Raw genomic sequence first — 21,023 nt, 5'->3', positions numbered from 1 at the left:
TTGTTCCTTGTAGCCACTAGAGAATGCGATTAGGCCACAGAACATGCATCATGGCCAAGTGTCTGCTCTGTGGTTCTTACCAGGCTGGACTGTCTCACAGCAAAGAGTGTGGCATCTCCTCTTTAACCTGACGTCTTAAATAGAACAGTATTCTCTCACTGTGTCAAATGACCCACTGGCAGGTGCATGGTTTCTTTCAACATAGGAAATGGGAAACTGCTCTGGGATACTGATGAACAACTTTTAAATAAGAAGTAAATTACAAGATGAATGTGTTTTCAGGGCAAAATTGGCAGTATATGATTCACAAGATGAGAATATTTTCCTGAATTAATGAGTTGGGATCATTAATTCTTTCAATACCTACTGTGTACTAGGGACCATGTGATGTCCTTGGAAGTTATAAATATGAGGGTTCATAATAGCATAGGGCCTTCTATGGCAAAAAGAAGCTATGATTACCTGGTGCCTGATTAACCCTTTGAACCATTCCAACTTGTCAGTTTGTCAGAGTAGTTTGGTTTTTCTTTCACTGAATTGATAGTAGCTTGTTAACATTAATGAAATCAACTAGTTCCTTTGCTGTGGTCTAGATTTATCCTGTACAGCTCCTTATTTTTTCCTATGCCAGCCTAAATTCTTTCATTGATGTGCCTTTAAAAATCAAAACCTTTTAATTAGGCATTAGAACTGCTTACCAGAAAAGTACTCTAGGCAAAAAAGATCATAAAAGACTGTTAAAAGGTATTATTTCCATATGTTCCCACTTTTTTTAAGGGCATATGCTTTTATGTACAAAGGAAGTTTTCTGGAAGAAAACATTTAACAATTAACAATGGTTGCCTTTGGGAAGAGAGTTTAGGGGCCTTGATTGGAAGGGAGATTTGCTTTTCATTATATGTTTTTATACAGCTTAATTTTTTACCATTTTAAATACTGTTTTCAATTTTAAGTGCTAGTAAAGAACAGAAAGGATGAATTCCCAGTAGTCTTTCAGAAGTTCTAAAATATCTCTTCTAAATAAAAGAAAAACAGGTGAACAACACTCTATGCCTCTTTGATTCCCTCTTTCTTTTGTATATGTTTTATTGCTAAAACGGAGTATGCTGAGACTTGGAATATAAAATTACTCCTACACTGGTTCTATGAAGAAAGAGATTAGCAAGCAGGACCTACCTGAGATTGGATGGGAGCTAGGAAGAAGTTACCCCAGGCAGTGGCCTAATTTCCCCCGGCTGCATTAGGACAGTTACTATCCATATATCCTTTCAAAATAAAGAGGATAGATTGGAAATGTCTCACTGTGATTGTCCAGAAATTTCCTCCAATGATTTATTTTTTTATTTTTTTAAGATTTATTTGTTTACTTGCAACAGAGAATACAAGCAGTGGGAGGGGCAGAGGGGACAAGGAGAGAGAATCTCAAGTAGACTGTGCTGAGTATGGAGCCCCACTGAGGGCTTTATCTCAAAACCCCAACTAAGCCACCCAGGTACGCCCCTCCAGTGATTTCTTTCCTTTCCCTTTGTCTTTAATTCCCAAGAAGAATCAATGCGTGCTCCTGGGGAAAGGAAAAATAACAAAACTCTACTTATGTCAAAAAATAACAAAACTCTACATAATATCTTTTTGGTGCCCACCAATTCTATGATATCTTTCCCTTTAGTCCTTCCTCTACATCTAACCTTAGTTGAAAGCTTTGGCAAGCATGAAAAAGGAAAAAAAAAATTCAATTGCAATTGGAAAGGCCTGAAACAATAGATGCTCAGTTGTGGTTTTTTCTGGATCATTTTTCTTAGCATTTGTCATTTAGACCCTCATAAGACTTCAGAGTCTCCCTTATTAAGCAATAAACATCTTTTTTTCTCATTATTGTATGTGTGAATTAGGAAATCCATCCACATGGATTTCAGGATCCTCTGTTTCTGAAATGAACCAACTGTAACAGCTCAATCATTCCAAAGCATATCTTGCAACAATCCTTAGGCATTTTATTCACCTCTCTGTGAAACTTACATTTGTGGGACAAAATACTAAATTCTCATTCTATAAAAAGTAGTTTTCAGGCTTTCTTCTCTTTATGGAGGGAGATTCATCTCAGAAATAGTGTTTTATATCTTCACTTGCATCAAGCATTAACAACCAGCAATCAGCAGTGGTATCATTATTTGTTAGTTTCATGAAAATTGTCAGGAATTTAGTGCAGGGTTCCTGTGAAAAACCCACCAATTGTCCTTGGACAAAAGTTTATGCAGAAATTATGAGGAGATACTAACCAAGACTCGTCAGAGTGCAAGGGAAAAAAAAGAGAGATGAGAGGCAGAATTGGATTCCTCAATTCAAAGGTCCTTTCAGAAAACTATTTAAAAGAATGGGAAATATACAGGAAACAAACTGAAAGCTGCTAAACGAGAGGTGGGTAAGGGATTGGGTTATTGCCTGATCGGCATTAAAGACAGCACTTGGAATGAGCACTGGATCTTGTCTGCAGCTGATGAATCACTAAATTCTACCCCTGAAATGAATAATACATTATATGTTAATTAAATTGAATTTAAATGTAAACATTTTTTTAAAAAAGAAAGGGAAATATGTCTGAAGACTAAAAAGAGAATTTCTGAAATAAACCATACAAGGTCGGGCAGCCCCGGTGGTGCAGCAGTTTGGCGCAGCCTGGGGTGTGATCCTGGAGAACCAGGATCGAGTCCCACGTTGGGCTCCCTGCATGGGGCCTGCTTCTCCCTCTGCCTCTCCCCACCACCCGTGTGTCTCTATGAATAAATAAATAAAATCTTTAAAAAAAAAACCCATACGAGATCTTAGCCACAAAAATAGAATTTTAGAGAGCCCTACACTACTAAATTCTCAAAATGAGTATTATGTTGATGACCACATTGGCCATGAAATTAAACCTCACATAATCTTTTAGATAGGTCAGAACAGAAATTCAAAGCTCAACTCAGATCTACTCAGGCAATAGGTACTTTGCAGAAGAAGAAAAAAAAGACAGGTTCATCAAGTTAGTTGGATAGTGTTTCCTATTGAGTGGAATAGGTTTCAATTCGTCACTAGGCAAAACTTAGAAAGGAAATCAATACCATTTTTACTCTTGAAAAGGCATCATGAATTCAGCACGGATGTCCCTTTTAGGTAGCTGAGCTATTATTTAAGCCCATGCTCCAGGTATAATACCTAATTAGATAAATATCAGCAACTCACAGGGGTCTTTGTGTTCCTGCTACTTACTGGAGCCACTAGAGGGTATCCATCCATTCCTTCCAGTAAAGGTTATAAATCGTCAACATGGAAGACTAGATTTTCCTGCAAATGCTACAAACAGAACACAGTAACCATGTTTCTGTATGATAAAGGGAAGTTTAAGTCTAAATAAAGAAAGGCCACTTAGGACACGCCTGGTGAAGCAGTCAGCCCCATATGCACAGAGGAAAAGCTAAGTTCAAAATTAGGATGTTCAGCACCTAAGTCAGTGCATTCCTAAACCACTTCCTTTTTCCAGGATTCATCATAACCTCGCATTCAGAGCCTGTGCTGCTTGTCAGGAGATAATATAATCCTCTGATGCTGCTACTTGAAAGTTAGCTTTATTCATGGTTTAGTAAAAATAGATAAGAGATGACTGCTGTGTCTCTGTCAAGCTGTCACCCCAACCCTAACCTTTTGCTGCTCTCTGAAAAGTAGGCAGTATGACTACTTCACATAAGATCAAAGGTTCATCTCTTCTGTTAGTATATTTATCATTCTTTACATTTTTCCAGATTAAAAAAAATTGCTAAGGCTTTAAAATATTTTTAAAAATGATAATAATGCTGTATTGCTGCCATGCTAACTGGAAAGTATAATTAACAAGTTAGAAGTTCAGAAGATAATTAGAATTTTAAGTGTCCATGTATTCCATGCCAGCTCTGTTGTTTCTTACCACAATGTCTCCTTTTTTCAGCTTCTGGCGGGGCGCTGGCCTTTTGATCACAATGACTTTGGCGTATTTCTTTGCAAACTGTTCCCCTTTTTGCAAAAGTCCTCGGTGGGGATCACCGTCCTCAATCTCTGCGCTCTCAGTGTTGACAGGTAACTTGTGGTTCTTTCCCTCTACTCTTATTAGGTTTAGAAAAGCATTTTCTCAAAAAGAGAAGTCAAGGAGCCTTGAGAGTTGGTGTCCAGGACAGTTGTTAATTAGTTTCAAGTGAATTAAAATATTAACAATCTAGCCCTACTGTTTAGAATCACTGTACACATTTGCTAATCATCAACCGTCTTTTAGCTCAGGTAATTTGTATCTAGAGCATTTTGCCAGTTATAGCCATTTGGCACCCAATGGCAACAAAGGAAAAATGAACATATTAGATGGAAAGAACTTTGGAAAAGGAGATTTTAGGACATGCAAGTCCTATATTTTCAATGATAGATTCCTCATTAAGAAAAAAGAAGATACCATTCAATTATATGTATAACACTTGATTACTTGAACTGAGTGTGAATATATAATATTGTTATATTCTTCTCTATGTGTCTTTGAATGCCTGAAACTTTTTATAATTTTTAAAAAGAAGGCAACAACAGAAGCACTCCTTGATCAGATTCTGGAAACCCCATCAAGTATCACTAAGTTTTGAGGTGCCTGTGTGGCTCAGTCGGTTAATCGTCTGCCTTTAGCTCAGGTCATGATCCCAGGGTCTTAGGATCGAGCCCTATGTCAGGCTCCCTGCTCAGTGGGAAGCCTGCTTCTGCCACTCCCTCTGCTTGTGCTCTCTCCGTCAAATAAATAAAATCTTAAAAAAAAAAAAAAAAAGTATCTCTAAGTCTTTCTAGAATTCTCCCCCAACAGGGCTGTCAAGTCTTCTCTAAAGGAGTCCTTCTAGATGGTATTTTCTGCACCTCCTAACTTTGACAGCAGGAACTATAAAGAATGAAGTTAAGATCTTTATAACACATTCTGTGGTGTTCCTTTATATTGACTATTGTCCTATGCAAATTGTTCTTTAATGTCCTATTTAATTGATTTACTACCCTTTGGAAGAGGTGTCCCTTTTCTCTCTCACACTCTGGCAATCATTCTGTCAAAACACCTGAGTCCCATCGTCATAGAAATAAAAGACTCCCTTTCTTAAAGAACATTGAAGTCTTTACAGACATTCTGTTATTTATCATCTGCAAATAATTTGGGAGCCAAATTGTTATTGTTAAAGCATAAAACTATTCATTCCATTAGTAGGTGAAAATTATAATGGCATCCTTGTCATGAATGTATGCCTGTAGTAACTGAAGCATAAAACAAAATGTTTAGCAGTGTTATTAAAAATAAGTGTATTGCAAAAAAAAGTGTATTGCTGAAATGACAACACACAAAAACTTTCTTCAGCAGTTTAAAATGTAGTGATACTGTTGACAAAAATGCTGCCACTGCAGTGGTAAACACAAAGATCAGAGAGCATTTCCCCCTTAGTAGTAGGATACTCGGTAGTTCCAAGGAAAATCTGTGGTCTGTATACTTTTCTTCTGCATCATATCAGACAGTCAGGGATGCTGTTTTAACACATTTACATAGTGTAAGTGGCCACTGTATCATTTCCATTTGATGAAATAATAGACTATGTTACTTGTGGACATGTCCTTAAAAACTGAGTAAGCATTTATAATCTGAATTTTATTCACTAATGAATTCTCATTCTACTCTTCTTATTCCTAGCATCCCAATAACACCATTTCATCTTGGAAATGTACTCAAGTGTTGTAGTATCTTAAAAAAAAAAAAAGCATTTAAATTATGTCTGTGACATTACTAATAATGTGTAAAAATTTTTAGACACTTTTTTTTAAAGACTTTATTATTTATTCGTGAGAGACACAGAGTGAGAGGCAGAGACACAGGCAGAGGAAGAAGCAGGCTCCATGCCGGGAGCCCGATGTGGGACTCAATCCCAGGACCTGGGATCTCGCCCTGGGCCAAAGGTAGGCGCTATACCACTGAGCCACCCAGGCGTCCCATGTGTGAAATTTTTCCTGTATTTATCAAGTTGTATATTTAGAGATGTAGCTATGTATTCTTATTACAATATCCAATTAAATTTTTAATTATAACTCTAAAATCCATGTGGGGAAAAGAAATAAAATAATTATGATAGTTAAAAAAAATGTTTCCTAAATGCATACTCTTTCTATATAATAGTGTTAAATATTATAAAGCTATAGTATTTTAAACAGTATGGCACAGGGGTACCTGGGTGGCTCAGTCAGTTACGTGCCTGACTCTGGATTTCAGCTCAGGTCATGATCTCATGGGGTGGAGCCTTGCACTGGGCTCTATGCAGTGCATGGAGCCTGCTTGGGATTCTCTCTCCCTCTGCCCCTCTCTCTGTTCCCTCTCCCTCATCTAAAGAAAAAAAAAAAAATATATATATATATATATATGGCACATACATATAAATATACTGAGAAATAAATGGGAAAGCCAAAAACAGGTGTCATAGTATATGAGAATGTAATATAGGCAAGTCACTTTGACTATAACGGGAAAAGGAAAGATCATCAATAAATAGTGCCATTTAGCCATCTGGGGAAAAGCATGTTAAAGTCTTTTCATTTACTAAGTATCAATAATAATATTTATAATAATTACCACTTATTGAGTCTTAGTATGTACTGAGCCCTGTTAAAAATATTTTACAGAAGTTATTGTCCTTAGTCCTTACGACACCACCTTGTGATGGTACTGTAATGACCCTCGCTTTACAGATGAGGGAGCCAAGGTTGGAAGAGGATAACCAAGGCCACTTGGCAACCAAATGTCGGAGCCAGGAATCAATTGTAAGTGGTCTGCCTTGTAAACCACTATTCTCCAGCATGTAAAAACTCAAGCCATTTAGAAGAAAATAGACTAATATCTCTTTGATCACTTAAAAAGTGATCCTTAAAAAGGATGATAGAAATTCTGAATATAATTATAAAAGGGTTTCAGGACATAATATTTTAAAACATGAAGATCAGACATTCATAAATTTAAAAAAACAAATAAAGTAAGAAGCTGGGGGAAATATTTGCACAAATACCTGTTACAAAAGCTACAACATGTTAACATTCTTGGTAATTAAAGAGGCCATACAAATAATAATTAAAATCATAAGACTTCCATATAAAAAGAGTATGAATATAAAAATACCAAAGAAGACATTTAAATGACTAATTAACATATGAAGGATGTTCATATAATCAAAGAAATCCTAATTAAGAACATGTTTCTCAATATCTGGTGGGAGTAGAGATTTAAACAGCCCTTCAGGAAGGTAAAATGCTACAAATGCTTTTTGCCTTCTGACCCAATAATGACAATTTTTAGGATTGATTCTAGGAAAACAATCCAAAATTTGAACAGAGACTTCATGGACAAAGAGGTTCTTTACAAGATTATTTATAGGAAAATACAGCAATTTTATTGCCCCATATTAGGCCAGTGGATCAGGAGGTTAAATATAGTTGACATGTGTAGGTATATGAATATAAAATTCCTTGAAGGAAACATGACCAATATTAGTAGTAGTTATATCTAGGGATGGGGTGATGGGTGTTTAAAATGTTCTCCTATGAGTAGAAAAAAAAAAAAACTCTGAAAGTATGTTTCCTTTTTAAGCTACTAACCATTTTCCTTATTCACTCTATGCCGTTTTATAGATTTTATTTTTCTCATTTATGCAGCTCATTCCTATGAGCTGTGTTCCATAGCAAGACTAATTTTCTATGGACAGGAGCTCTAAAGCACAGGCATATACAGGCACATAAACACGAACACAAAAGCTCGTGTACATGGAGAAATACATGTACATGCCCAGCCCAGAGTTACCCTTATCCCTTTTGTTGCCTTTACAATAACACCATCATATTTGAGAAAATACCACTTTATTAAAAAATTAAACTTTGCCCAAAGGCTTTAAAAACCAGGATGATGATGAGCTCTGGGAAAGAGGAACCCAGCATCCTAAAAGAATATTACACCTCTGAGGAAACATCCAGCCAAAAGCCATAAGCCAAGTAAGATCAGGATATGACAAAAAAGAATGAGAAACAGAATGAGACAAGTACAATTCTTGTTCCCTATAAATAATAAAATATTTTTAAGACATTCAAGTATAATTCCCTGAGAGGCATTGATAAAAAGAGAACCCAAAAGAGAAGAAAGAACTCATCATCAGGGAAATGCAAATCAAAACCATGATGAAATAACACCTCACACCTGTCAGGATGGTTAGTATCAAAAAGACAAGAGACAACAGGTATTGGCGAGGATGCAGAAAAAAAGGAACCCTGTGCAGTGTTGGTGGGAATGCAAACTGGTGTAGCCACTGTGGAAAACAGTAGAAAGTTCCTCAAAAAAGTTAAAAATAGAATTACCATATGATCTAATCATCCCACTTCTGGGTATTTATCCAAAGAAAATGAAGACACTAATTTGAAAAGATACATGCAGCCCTATGTTTATTGCCGCATTATTCATAATAGCCAAAATGTGGGAAAAACTCAAGTGTCTATCCATGGATGAATGGATAGAGAAGATGTGGTATATATAAACAATGGAATATTATTCAGGCGTAAGAAAGAATGGATCTTGCCATTTGTGACAACATGGATGGTCTTTGAGGACATATGTTAAGGTAGTGAGACAGAGAAAGACAAATACTTATGATCTCATTTATATGTAGAATCTAAATAACAAAACAAGCAAAACAAAGCAAAAAACAAGCTCATAGATACAGATTAGTGGTTGCCAAAAGGCAGGGTGGTGGGGGCAAAATGGCTGTGGGGGAGGTCAAAAGGTACAAACTACCAGTTTTAAAATAAATGTCATGGGATGTATTGTACAGCATGATGACTCTAGTTAATACTGTAATACATATTTCAAAATTGCTAAGGAAGTAAATCTCTAAAGTCCTCATCACACACACAATTCTGTAACCATGTGTGGTAAGGGATGTTAATGATTATTTTGGTGATCATTTCACAACATACACAAATACTGAATCATTGTGTTGTACACCTGAAACTAATATAATGTTTTGTGTCAATTATACCCCAATAAAAATAAATAAATAAATAAATGCTTTAAAAAGAGAGAAGAAAGAATTTGCTTGGTTTGGTAAGCAATGTAGGCAAATTGTCATCCTTGTGATATATTTTCTTGTTACAAAATTCAGAATATATTTTGTGAATTGTATTATGTGGCCTGGGTATGGTGGTCCCTTTTATATTTTATATAAGTCTATGTACTAAATTATTTGCCAAAAAAAATTTTAAGGCACCTATTCCTTAGTAACATACTTCATAATAAATTATCCCTAGATTGAGAAATATAATTCATAATTTAGTTTCACAGGGGTTCAGGCAGGAAGGGGATGATGGACAGATGTTAAGAATTAGGCCTGGCTATTGTCCCTTAGGAGTCTTCACACTTGTGAAGATACCAACCTGAGGACAAGGGAGAAGGAAATACATAATGAGGGTATTTAGGCTACCTATTTAGGGATTCCTAAATAATCTAAATTGTCAAAACCCTCTGCCCTCTCTTTCGTCCTTGGAGGAATCTCAATGAACCATTTTGCACAATTTCTCCACAGTAGAAACTCTACCTGTCATGGAGTGGGTTGGGCGTGGAAGGGATGGAGGGATTTGGTCATAGGTTCCCACGTCAGGTGTATGCTCACCTCACCTCACCACCACTCCCCACTCCTGTCTCATGCATGGAGAAAAATGAACTAAACGTTCAATCATGATTTATCATGATTTATTGGTTATATATCTGATGAAATGTTCTTCCTTTGAAAAAGGAAAAAATGGCATCAGGTGTCTATTTCATTAAGACTTGGGCTCAGTTTTAGATCAAGATGATGAGCCATTTTAAAATTCTACTCCCACAAAAATTCGCCTTAATTCAGAAGGTTTTCCTTGGTAATAAACTCAACATTCTTTGTTGCCTGGGTCCATTCTCTATTATTTTTACATTTCAGTTGGTGCTGACTCTGAACTTTGGGACCTGAATGTAGGGAATCTATTTTGACATAGTTCTATTTAAAAAGCTTTCACACTAGAGAATGAATCATTAACACTTAACTCCAGAAGATAAGATACCATTTGCTTTGAGTCTTGGTTTGGTTGCATTATATTCTACTAAAAATAAGACAATCCCTCTTTATTTATTTACTTATTTTAGAAAATCCAGTCTTTAAAAAAATAAAAATAAACAAGAAGTAAAAAGAGGGAAATTGGAGCCTGTTACAAAACAATTTGCAGTTTGGGAATCCCTGCCTTCCTCTTCTGAGCTGGATGAATCAATACGGTTCAGGAAGAGTTCCCATGATTTTTTTAAAATATATTTTAAATATAATTATCTCTCATTTCAGAGTTGTTACTTTCAAGAGAAAATAATGAGAGAAACTATATATCCAAGTTCTATATAATTTCTTTATTACTTTATTGGTTATTCCATGAATATGGAATACTGAAAAATGAAACAAAATCTAACTGTCCCATTTCAGCTTTTAATCTGAATAAGGTTAACAAGAGAGTAATAGGATGCCCATGACTTGTCCTGGAAAAAAGGAGCTTTCATTGTTAAATCAACTATGGACCCGCCTCTGCTCTATCTTCTCACTGATTCCTCCTCAAATCTAACTTTTACTGATTTTTGACTCGGCATCGTCACTTAAGGAAAAAATAAAACAGGGCACCTGGGTGGCTCAGTCAGTTAAGCGTCTACCTTCTGCTCAGGTCATGATCCCGGGGTCCTGGGATGGAGGCTCCCTGCTCCGAGGGGAGTCTGCTTCTCACTCTCCCTCTGCTCTACGCGTTCTCTCTCTCTCTCTCTCTCTCTCTCTCTCTCTCTGTCTCAAATAAATAAAATCTTTAAGAAAGAAAAAGATAAAACAGGAATTTCAGAAAAGACTGAGGAAATTTATAAACAATTTTGATCCCTATTCAGTGAAATTTCAGCTTTATCAGTGACATTTTTTTAAATGCTAAAGCAATACACTTCTAACATAAAGAATTTTTCCCAATAAAATAGGAATAATCCGCTATTACCAACAATTAAAATACTTATTTTTGCATGCCATAAGTGACACACTTCACGTTACTTTAGGTTTTCTTGGGGGAAAAAAAAAAGAAGGGGCAGAATGGGAGGGGAATTCAGTGCTGTTCTTTGTAAAGTTAACTGTCATGTTTAAAGTGGAAAATGACGGGGTCAGACCAGTAAAAAAAAAAAGGTCTGAGTACAGATCTAACTTGTAGTTAAAAACTGCCTGGGGAAGGAGGCTATAAAAAGATAAAACTCTTTTAACAACTGCTCCAGCAATGATATATAATCAGATACCTGGAAAAGTTGCAGAGACCCATTAAAAAGACAGTTTTGTTTGATAAGCCTCAGACTCAAAAGCCAGTATCAGTTCATCCCAGCATTTCAAATAATTGCTCAGTGGTCTCTAACGATGTTCTCAAAGGTTTATCCTAAATCCAGAGACATGACAGTGGTTTTCTGGAAAACTTCATTTTTAGAGTCAGACTTGGTTTCTCCTTATTCTCCCAGTGTTAGGATTTCCTTTTGCTGCATGACAATAAGGAAGACATGAAAGAATAGCGGAGCCAGAAAAGAGAGCCCAGGGACAGGACAGAGACAAAGCCAAACGCTGATGACTGTAGGGCAACTCGGGATCTCATTTGGGGTCTGTGCTCCATTGCACATAGTTACCTGTTCTTTTATCTTAATTCCATTGACAAGATCAAGCGACTGGTTAATTTTGCTACCTTATTTTTCTTTGATACCAATCTACCCCAAAACTTAGCAGCTTAAAACAACCACCATTTTATTATCTTACCATATGGTAGGGTAGGAATTTGGGCAATTCTTCTGCAGCTTGTCACTTCGAGTGGGTGTTTTGGTGGATTTCAGCTGGTGGCTAAGCTTGGCTCTTGAGTCCAAGACACGTGACTATCCCACTGGCAAGAACAGCGGTAAGTCTGAGCTCTGCGGAGCCTAACTCCCTCTTCTGGAGTCTAGCACCTCTCAACATGTTGTCTGAGGCAGGCGTAAGGCTCCAGGGTGGAGCTGCCGCTCTGCTCAGAGGCCAGGACTGAAACCCATAAAGCGTCTTTCCAGCTCTACTGAGTAGGTCCAAGTAGTCACAGGCCAGCCCAATTGAAAGACTCAGTTGAAGAAATGTGAAGGGACTCGCTACTGTCTTTCAATCCACCATGCCTGCTTTCTCTGTAAAATTCTTCCTGCTGGCATTTTGCTTCCAAACCTCTGTATGGCAGTTGGTTTGTCTATCACATAAGAGACATAAACAAACACTATAAATGATTGCATCTCCTGTTAGTTAAAAATGTGCATAGGTAAGGATACAAGCAGCTTTGCTTAATGGAAATGGCATAATTGAAGGAAAAATAATAAATTCCAATGTAGGCAAGTATTGGTAGACACTTGACAGAAACTTTTTTAAAGTACTACAGTTACCTTTTTGTTCTCTTGATTCGATAATCCCACTCAAGATAATTATTCTAGGAAAATCATTAAAAAAAGAAAAAAACTATGTGTACAAACATATTTATAGATGTGTTATTCACATCCTTGAAACCCTAGAATTGATGTGAATTTAGGAGAAATACTTAAGTTAACTATATCAATATCCAGTTATATTGTGTAGCTATTAAGTTAATAAATGCCATGCTTCTATAGAAGCATAAGGGCATTTTTTAAAGGATTTATTTATTTATTTGAGAAGTACGACTCCAATCATCAGGCTCCCAACTAGTAGAACATGAAGGGGAGAAAGAGCCACCCAAGGATCCCTCAATGTTTTTTTAATTATTTGATGCCAGGATTCTAAAAGTATTAGCTTTTTATCTGTTGCCTAGTCAGGGATAGCTTGAACTATAAGATAATGCTTGAATGATGCAGGGCCAGGAAGCAGAGACACTTACTTCAACAAATACTGATTTGGCACCTATTGTTCTATGTATTATGACCAACATGTAAAACATCTGCCCTCATGGAGCTTCCATTGTAAAGAAAGGGTGGACATAGGCAATAAACAAAACAAATAAAATATTCTATTGGTCACATGGTAGTAAGTACTATGGAGAAAAATAAATTGGAGTGAGCAGGTCAAAGTAAGAGTGGAGGGGATTCTGGCAATTTCAAATAGCACATTCAGGGAAGACCCTGTGGAAAGATATAACTGAACAAAGAAGGAGACGAGGAAGCAGCTCTGAGGACACCAGTAGGCATCCCCACTGTGGTGGGAAGCCACCGAGATATTTGAACAGAGGGATGACATGATGGACTTAACGAGCTAACAGGCTCACTCCGGCTGCTGTGTTTAGGGTAGAGTACAGTAGGACAACGTGGATGCAGGGAGACCAGTAGGAAGCTACTATAATAATCCAGGTGGGAGGGTCACAGGAGAGATGGTGAGAGGTGGCTGCATTTGGATGTATGGTGAAAGGAAGAAGTTACAGGGTTTGCCAAAGAATTGGATTTGTGGTAATGAAGAGAAAAAGAGGAGTGAAAGCTAACTTCAAATTCTGGGTCTGAGATGGTAAAGACAGGAGAGACGGTAGGATAGAGGGGGTCATGGAAGAGGACCAGGAGTCTGCCTTGGGTGAGTCCCAATGCCTACTGGATATCAAGTGGCCACCTCAGTTAAGCAGTTGAATAGACAAGTCTGGAACTAGAGATGAGGTTCGAGACTAGAGTTACAAATTTGGGAATTAATTATCGGTATATAGAAAATTTAAATGATACTGAAGCCATGGACTGGATGGATCACTAAAAGAAACTGTGTCAATAGAATGGAAAAGAGATCCAAAATAAATCCAATCCAGAGATCCAATCCAACACTAAGAATTTGAGACTTGAGCAGGATCCAGCCAAGGAGATGAGATGGAGTGGCCAGTCTTATCAGCTGAAGAAAATCCAGGAGAATGTAGTAGAAGCCAAGTGAAGAATGCATTTCAAAAAGGAGACATCATTTCTGGAATATCAGTTGTTAGTGGTTGATTCTGCACTTGCAGAATTTCTATGGCAAGTGAGGATGTCATATGTATACACCAACTCCATTGAAGGATGTTTCTAATCACACCTAGTAAGGATAACATATTTGCATATATGTGTGTTGTATCATAATATTCGAAATAGAAATCATTTTTGGAACATTCCAGTATTTCTTATTTTCCATACATTTCCCCACCTCCATCATCACAAATGATTGTTTCTAATTGCTCTTTTGGTTGTTGTCTCATCTCATGGAAATGTTATCAAAATCAATGTGCTTACAAATGAAAAATAATATAATTCTCGGTCATATGGGTTTGCTATACAACACACTAAAAATCACTTCTATTTATTTAGAAATGTTTAATTTACATTAGATTATAGATATGTAGTATTCTGGGAACTCGTGGCACATTGTAAAATGAAGCTGCTCTGTGAATGTATTCATTATAAGAACATGTTGACCACATTTTCTTACTCAAACCACCATCTATTCCAGGCCTGCCTAAGAAATCTGGCTTTCTTACTTCCTTAGGAGATAAAGCATTTTATTTAAATCACCTTTCCTAATAGTTGATCTAAGAGAAGAGGGAAAAGAAATAGATATAATTCACTGACAGCCTCAGGATATAGACATCCTGTCTCCATTCCTTTTAGCTTTTACTGGACATCAGGCTGCCATTCTAATAAGGCAACAAAGAAAAGTAAACAGAAATGAAAAGCAAAATAAATAGCAATCTTTATCCCACTGGAAATAACCATAAATCTACAAATGCAACCTTGGGTATATTGTGAAAGGATTTTCTTGGTCTGTTTGCATAGCTGTATTTTATTCTATTCTGAACTCATCTGGACTCTTTTTAAAGATTCTTATTGTAAAAAAAAAAAAAGATTCTTATTGTACAATCTTATTTACCCTAAAAATCTTTTGCAAAAAACATTTCTCCAGCAAATCATGCTATATCTATGCCCTGTGGCATCATCGTGCATACCAAAACTATAGGTTCTAACCTATAGTGAAGAGCAAGGTAGCATAATTCCTAAGACTTGTGTTTTAATAGGCTTACTGAGACCGAACACTAAATAGAAGTGATAGGGACAGCTTGTCCTGGCTTTGTCCTGACAAATCTTTGACACTAAGTCACACATCCTACAAACCCATGTGCACCTTTCCCCACTACCTTGGTCTATTTTACAGTCTTCTTCTGGCACTATCTAATGAAAGCTATAAAAGGAGAATGTTTCCTTTCCATTACAACATCAAAAAACATTCCAAGAATGAAGCCACAAAAATACCATACCACGTCACAGGTCCCATCTTAATAGTAGATCTAAAAGTAGTTAGCACCAGACCATAACATCAGGTCAAAGCAGAATTTCTGAAACCAAACTTTACTTAGACTTAACATCAAAATGTGATTAGTATCACAAAAATATTGAAGTAAAAAATAAACAATTTCTTAAACCAGTTTGTTTTTTGATCTAATTGTTCTGTTACATTTATGTTTTATATTTTTGTATGAACTGTTCTTCTCTATTAGGTTGTAAACCTTAAAGATTAGGAATCAAAGTATCTTTAACTCCATTTTATCTATTCTAGCACAGGACCATAATGGAAGAGATATAGTCATTCTTTGATGTTTACCAGAAATATTTACCTACTAAAACTGTCACCTGGTACAAGCCCACTCTGCCAGGTATACAGTGAGAGTAGAAAAAAAGAGAAGATGACGGGTTACCTATGCTTACTATACACTTAAAGATATCTAGATCCACCTCATAGGTAATGTTTCAAGTTTTCTTTTTTTTTATTTAAATTCTAGTTAGTTAACGTACATACAGTGCAATGTTGTTTCTGGAGTAGAACTCAGTGGTTCATCACTTACATACAACATCCAGTGCTCATCACAAAAAGTGCCCTTCTTAATACCCATCACCCATCTAGCCCATCCCCCATCTACTTCCCTCAAGTTTCTTTTTTAATATATAAAGGAAGAATAAGATATTACTTTAACAAGTAACAGAAGCTTTCACTACTCTTTCAATCATTCAGTTTTTTCCCCCAGCTTAAAAAAAAAACAAAAAACGCGAGCAAATCTCTCTGATACTACTACATTATAAACTGTTACCAGATTTTGCTAAACTCCAACTGAAGATCCAAACTTAGGCCTGCTGGGCAACTGATTCTCAAAGGGGTAGAATTCTTAACGGTTCCACTTATTTTTCGTATCAGAACTCAAAGAAAGTTCCTAAAAAGCCAATGATTTGTTACTGCCCAAGGGGAAGATCTTCCCAGCATTTCTAATTTCTTTAATTGAAATAAATTTTAAATTTCCTAATGACTGTGTTCCACCACCACAATCCTTTTTTTTTTTTTTTTTTTTCAGGTACAGAGCAGTTGCCTCCTGGAGTCGTGTCCAGGGAATTGGGATTCCCTTGATCACTGCTATTGAGATAGTCTCCATCTGGATCCTTTCTTTTATCCTGGCCATCCCTGAAGCTATCGGTTTCGTCATGGTGCCCTTTGAATATAAGGGTGAACAGCACAAAACCTGTATGCTCAATGCCACATCAAAATTCATGGAGGTACGGAAAGTATAAAGGGAATTAAATGGCGGGAAGAGGAGGTCTTCATTTATACTTTACCATCACCAAGACTTGATATTTCGACAATGCCCAATGGGGTTTACTCCTCTTAATTCAGGCACGTAATCTTTAGCTGCATGAAAAGTACATGTGACAGGAGAGTTTAGCTTCTTGAATAAAACAAGACCCCACTGGGTGGCTCAGTGGTTCGGCATCTGCCTCTGGCTCAGGTCGTCATCCCAGGGTCCCAGGATCGAGTTCTGCATCACACTCCCTGCAGAAAGCCTGCTTCTCCCCCTGCCTGTCTCTGCATCTCTCTGTATGTCTCTTATGGATAAATAGATAATATCTTAAAAAAAAGAAAACTATTTTTCACTTTTATAGCACAATTGTAGACACAATTGTTGTTCTACATCAAACAACTCAGAATCTGAAACAAGCTACTCAGTGTTCACTTCAATAGCACATATACTGAAACAAACTTACTCAGAAAAAAAGATAGATGTGCTATTTGTTTTTATAATAAATAGTACAGGGGATCCCTGGGTGGCTCAGCAGTTTGGCGCCTGCCTTTGGCCCAGAGCACAATCCTGGAGTCCCAGGATCGAGTCACACATCGGCCTCCTGGCATGGAGCCTGCTTCTCCCTTCTCCCTCTGCCTGTGTCTTTGCCTCTCTCTCTCTCTCTCTCTCTCTCTCTCTCTCTCTTTATGTCTATCGTGAATAAATAAATAAAATCTGTAAAAAAAATTTTTTAATAAAATTAAATTTAAATAAATAAATAAATAAATAAATAAATAATAAATAAATCAGCACAACAATTTCCATCCGGCAGGTATGCTGATATGTATTTTATGTTACTTGATGAAATGCACATTGCTCACATTTTTTAGAAGATAGATTTATTAACTTTAAGTAGGAAGCCATAATTACATGTACTTATAGTAGTACAAATTCTACATGTAATATACAAATAATATAAATTTGCAGAACTTTTTAAAAGGTGTTTTAGTTTAACAAAATCAGCTATTGTTTGGGCAGCCCTGGTGGCACAGCGGTTTAGCGCTGCCTGCAGCCCAGGGCATGATCCTGGAGACCCTGTATCCAGTCCCACATCAGGCTCTCTGCATGGTGCCTGCTCTCTCTCTCTCTCTCTCTCTCTGTCTCTATGAATAAATAAGTTTTAAAAAATCAGTTATTGTTTAATACACCTGATCACCTTAATGTTTCTCTGTAAAGTTTAATTATATAACTAAGTGTATTGGAAAACATGTTGAAAATGCATATTTCCTTTGCCAAACTAGTCAAATGTAGACTGAGGAGAAAAACCAAATGGATAACTACTTCTCCTAAATCAGCATAATTTAGTGCTTTGATGTAGGTTTCATGCAGCTCAGATTCCACATTTAATCATTTACAGACATTTTCAGGTATGTTTTCCTAACTTGGAAAATTCACAAAATTAGTGGTTTTACATTTGACCAGTTTTCCTATTTGGAAATTCGTATTTTAAAATTTAAAGTGCTGGGATGCCTGGGTGGCTTGGTGGCTTAGTAGTTAAGTGCCTTCAGCTCAGGGCGTGATCCTGGAGTCATGGGGTCGAGTCCCACATTGGGCTTCCTGCATGGAGCCTGCGTCTCTGTCTGTGTCTCTGCCTCTCTCTCTCTCTTTCTCTCTATCTCATGAATAAACAAATAAAATCTTTTAAAAAAATAAAATAAAATTTAAAGTGCTCATGAAAACTGCCACACTGGCAATGTTAAAATTAAGGTATTCTGTTTATCTACTGACCTTTTTATTAAGTCAATCTCCATAGTGAAAAAAACAAAGTAGATAATAGGAGATTATTAGAATTTGGACAGTGAGAATAATCAATCTGGATACTCCTGACTAAATGAAGTGTTGGAGAGAAGAGGCTCAATATGGAAAGGAGCTTACTAATCATTCAAACTAGATGAACTGAAATGGGCTCTTTCGCAAACTGAGTCTCCCTTACAGAGCGGGCAAGCAAAGGCTGGCTGGCTACTGTAGGTGGTTTCAGTAAAAGGTGTGAGTTTAAACTGATCACTTTCCATACTCAGTTTCAAGTCAGAAATTTTAAGATTCTTTTCTCCTCCTGTTCTTTTTTTTCCCCTCATTTTATTCCCCAGTTTGTGTTCCATTCTTTCCTCCTCATCTTTGCTCTAGCTTCAGACGAGAGGGAGGTCCCTCCATACCCTGGCTGATGACATTAGTTCAAAAGAAATGTGTGACCCCTTTCTCTACAGGCCTCTGCCGTGGAGGGGGCAGGGGACTCCCGCAAGACCCCTCAGGGGTCAGCTTCCAGGCCCTCTGCAGCTGCTTCTGGGGCATTCACACCAGGTCAGCAGTGCATCTGGAAGACAGGGGTACAAGTGAAGGGAGTGCTCAAAGGAGTGTTTGTGTGCACTTAAAGAAAGAGTTGGGTTTTGTCTGTTTTTTGGTTTTTAGTTTTTGACTTCAGTACTAAAATCTTTCTATAGTGTGATGCGGAGACGGGGAAATTTATATGAACACATCTGAGTAAACCAACTCCCTTAGTAGTCTGCACTAACCTTAGAATAGAATTCAGGGGTCTATGAACTTAAATGGAAGAGAAATTATGTATTTATTTTCATTAACTTCTGACTGAAATTTATCATTTCCTCCTATTATGAATGTAGGCAACAAACCACAATCATATTTAACAGGACCATTTTGTTTCCACTAATAGAAATAATAGACATTTTCATATCACAAAAATCGGATAATCTTGAAATATCATTTATGGTCATCATTGTTTCAACTTATGATGGTTATTAGAACCTCCATTAAATTTTTAATTTAATTTGTTAATAAACACCTATATTACCATATCAGAATTTTCTTTTTAATATTTCAATAGCTGTGTTTCAATGTAATTGGTTACCACTGTAATCTTATTTTATCTTATGCGTAGAGAAGTGTTATTCGCAGGAAGGATTACAGTCCAGACATCCAAAGGGATCCATGGCATAAGAGCAGTTAAGAACCTCTGCCTAGAACTTTTTTTCTTCAGGAACCATTTATAGATTATTTTAATAGACATGTTACAAATGTAGCCTACTGGGCCTCTTTCTATATTCAGCAACTGTCCAGTTTTTCACAGAGCAGCATGATTATTTTTTACTGTGGGAACTGAGATGATACAGGAGACTGCATTATCCTTCGTAAATAAACAATCTGGAGAAAAAGCATAAGGAAAGCATTTCTAAGTTGGTGATTAATTTAGCAGGAGGAAGAATGTAGATATAATTTCCATTTTTATAGGGCACTAAATTTTCTCCTTTAAAAAGACATAAAACTGAATAATCCTCCTATTTACAAATCCTGCCCACAGGGAGATAATGCTAACTATGCCTGCAGATAAGATACTCTGCTTCAATAGTTTCCAGGTGGTAAGTATTCAAAGAGTGAGAAAGGGCATGGTTATTGATGGCTCAAACTGGCTGGGTGTGAGGTCACATAGCAGGCATACCAGGCAAAGGGTTAACTCCCAGTTACCAAAGCTACACAGATAAGCCATTCATAACCTTCGCTATTGCCAAACAAAATTCACAGAAAGTACGCTTAACCACAAGAGTCCAAAGGAAACCAGGCACTAGCAAAATTTTGAGGCTCATCAATAAGAAAAGATAAATACATATTCTGTGTATCTCAAAATCCTGCTTTATGAGTTTTAGAAGGGAATTCTTTTTCTTGATTAGGGCTCTCCCATTGTATAATTAAAACCAGCTTTGGTTTATAAAAAGTATCTTTGTCGGGATAATTTATTTTTAAGTGCAATGCCTTTGGGTGCTTTTACAAATCCAGGATAATTTTTGGAGCTTCCAGATTAACTGAGTTTTGAGCATCACCCGCAAACCCTTTGCCACAACCAGAGAGCGTGAACATAGAAACAGACCTGCAAGCATGAAGATTTTGAAGCTACTAGAGGCACTGCCCAGTAAATTTAGATTATAATGCCCCTCTTTTCTCTCCCTTTTCTTCACCTACAGTTTTACCAAGATGTAAAGGACTGGTGGCTCTTTGGGTTCTATTTCTGTATGCCTTTGGTGTGCACTGCAATCTTCTACACCCTTATGACCTGTGAGATGTTAAATAGAAGAAATGGCAGCTTGAGAATTGCACTCAGTGAACACCTTAAACAGGTAAACCTAGTAAGATCGTGAAAATTTGGCCATGACTGATTTGTCCCAGACAACAGAAAGCCCATATTAAATACTGGGTTTGGCAGATTTAGTGTGGTTTCCTAAAAATAAAAATAAAAATAAAAATAAAAATAAAAATAGTGTCTTATAACCGTTTTCTTTATAGTTATAATATTAGAAATTTCTTTTATGAATGTGGAG

The 21,023-nt window shown here is 36.8% G+C and overlaps 1 protein-coding gene across 2 annotated transcripts in view; it reads left to right on the top strand.

Moving 5' to 3' along the window:
* Positions 1 to 21,023, top strand: part of EDNRA (endothelin receptor type A) — a 56,796-nt gene that overhangs the window by 27,339 nt on the left and 8,434 nt on the right. For both annotated transcript variants that reach the window (XM_041738505.1, XM_041738506.1), the window contains exons 3-5: positions 3,959 to 4,086; positions 16,438 to 16,636; positions 20,670 to 20,822. In XM_041738505.1, the coding sequence (XP_041594439.1) occupies positions 3,959 to 4,086; positions 16,438 to 16,636; positions 20,670 to 20,822 (480 nt within the window). The remainder of the gene's footprint in view (positions 1 to 3,958; positions 4,087 to 16,437; positions 16,637 to 20,669; positions 20,823 to 21,023) is intronic.

This window comes from Vulpes lagopus, chromosome 23, assembly GCF_018345385.1.
Source record: "Vulpes lagopus strain Blue_001 chromosome 23, ASM1834538v1, whole genome shotgun sequence".
NCBI lineage: Eukaryota > Metazoa > Chordata > Mammalia > Carnivora > Canidae > Vulpes > Vulpes lagopus.
This window is presented reverse-complemented; position numbering and strand designations above follow the sequence as displayed.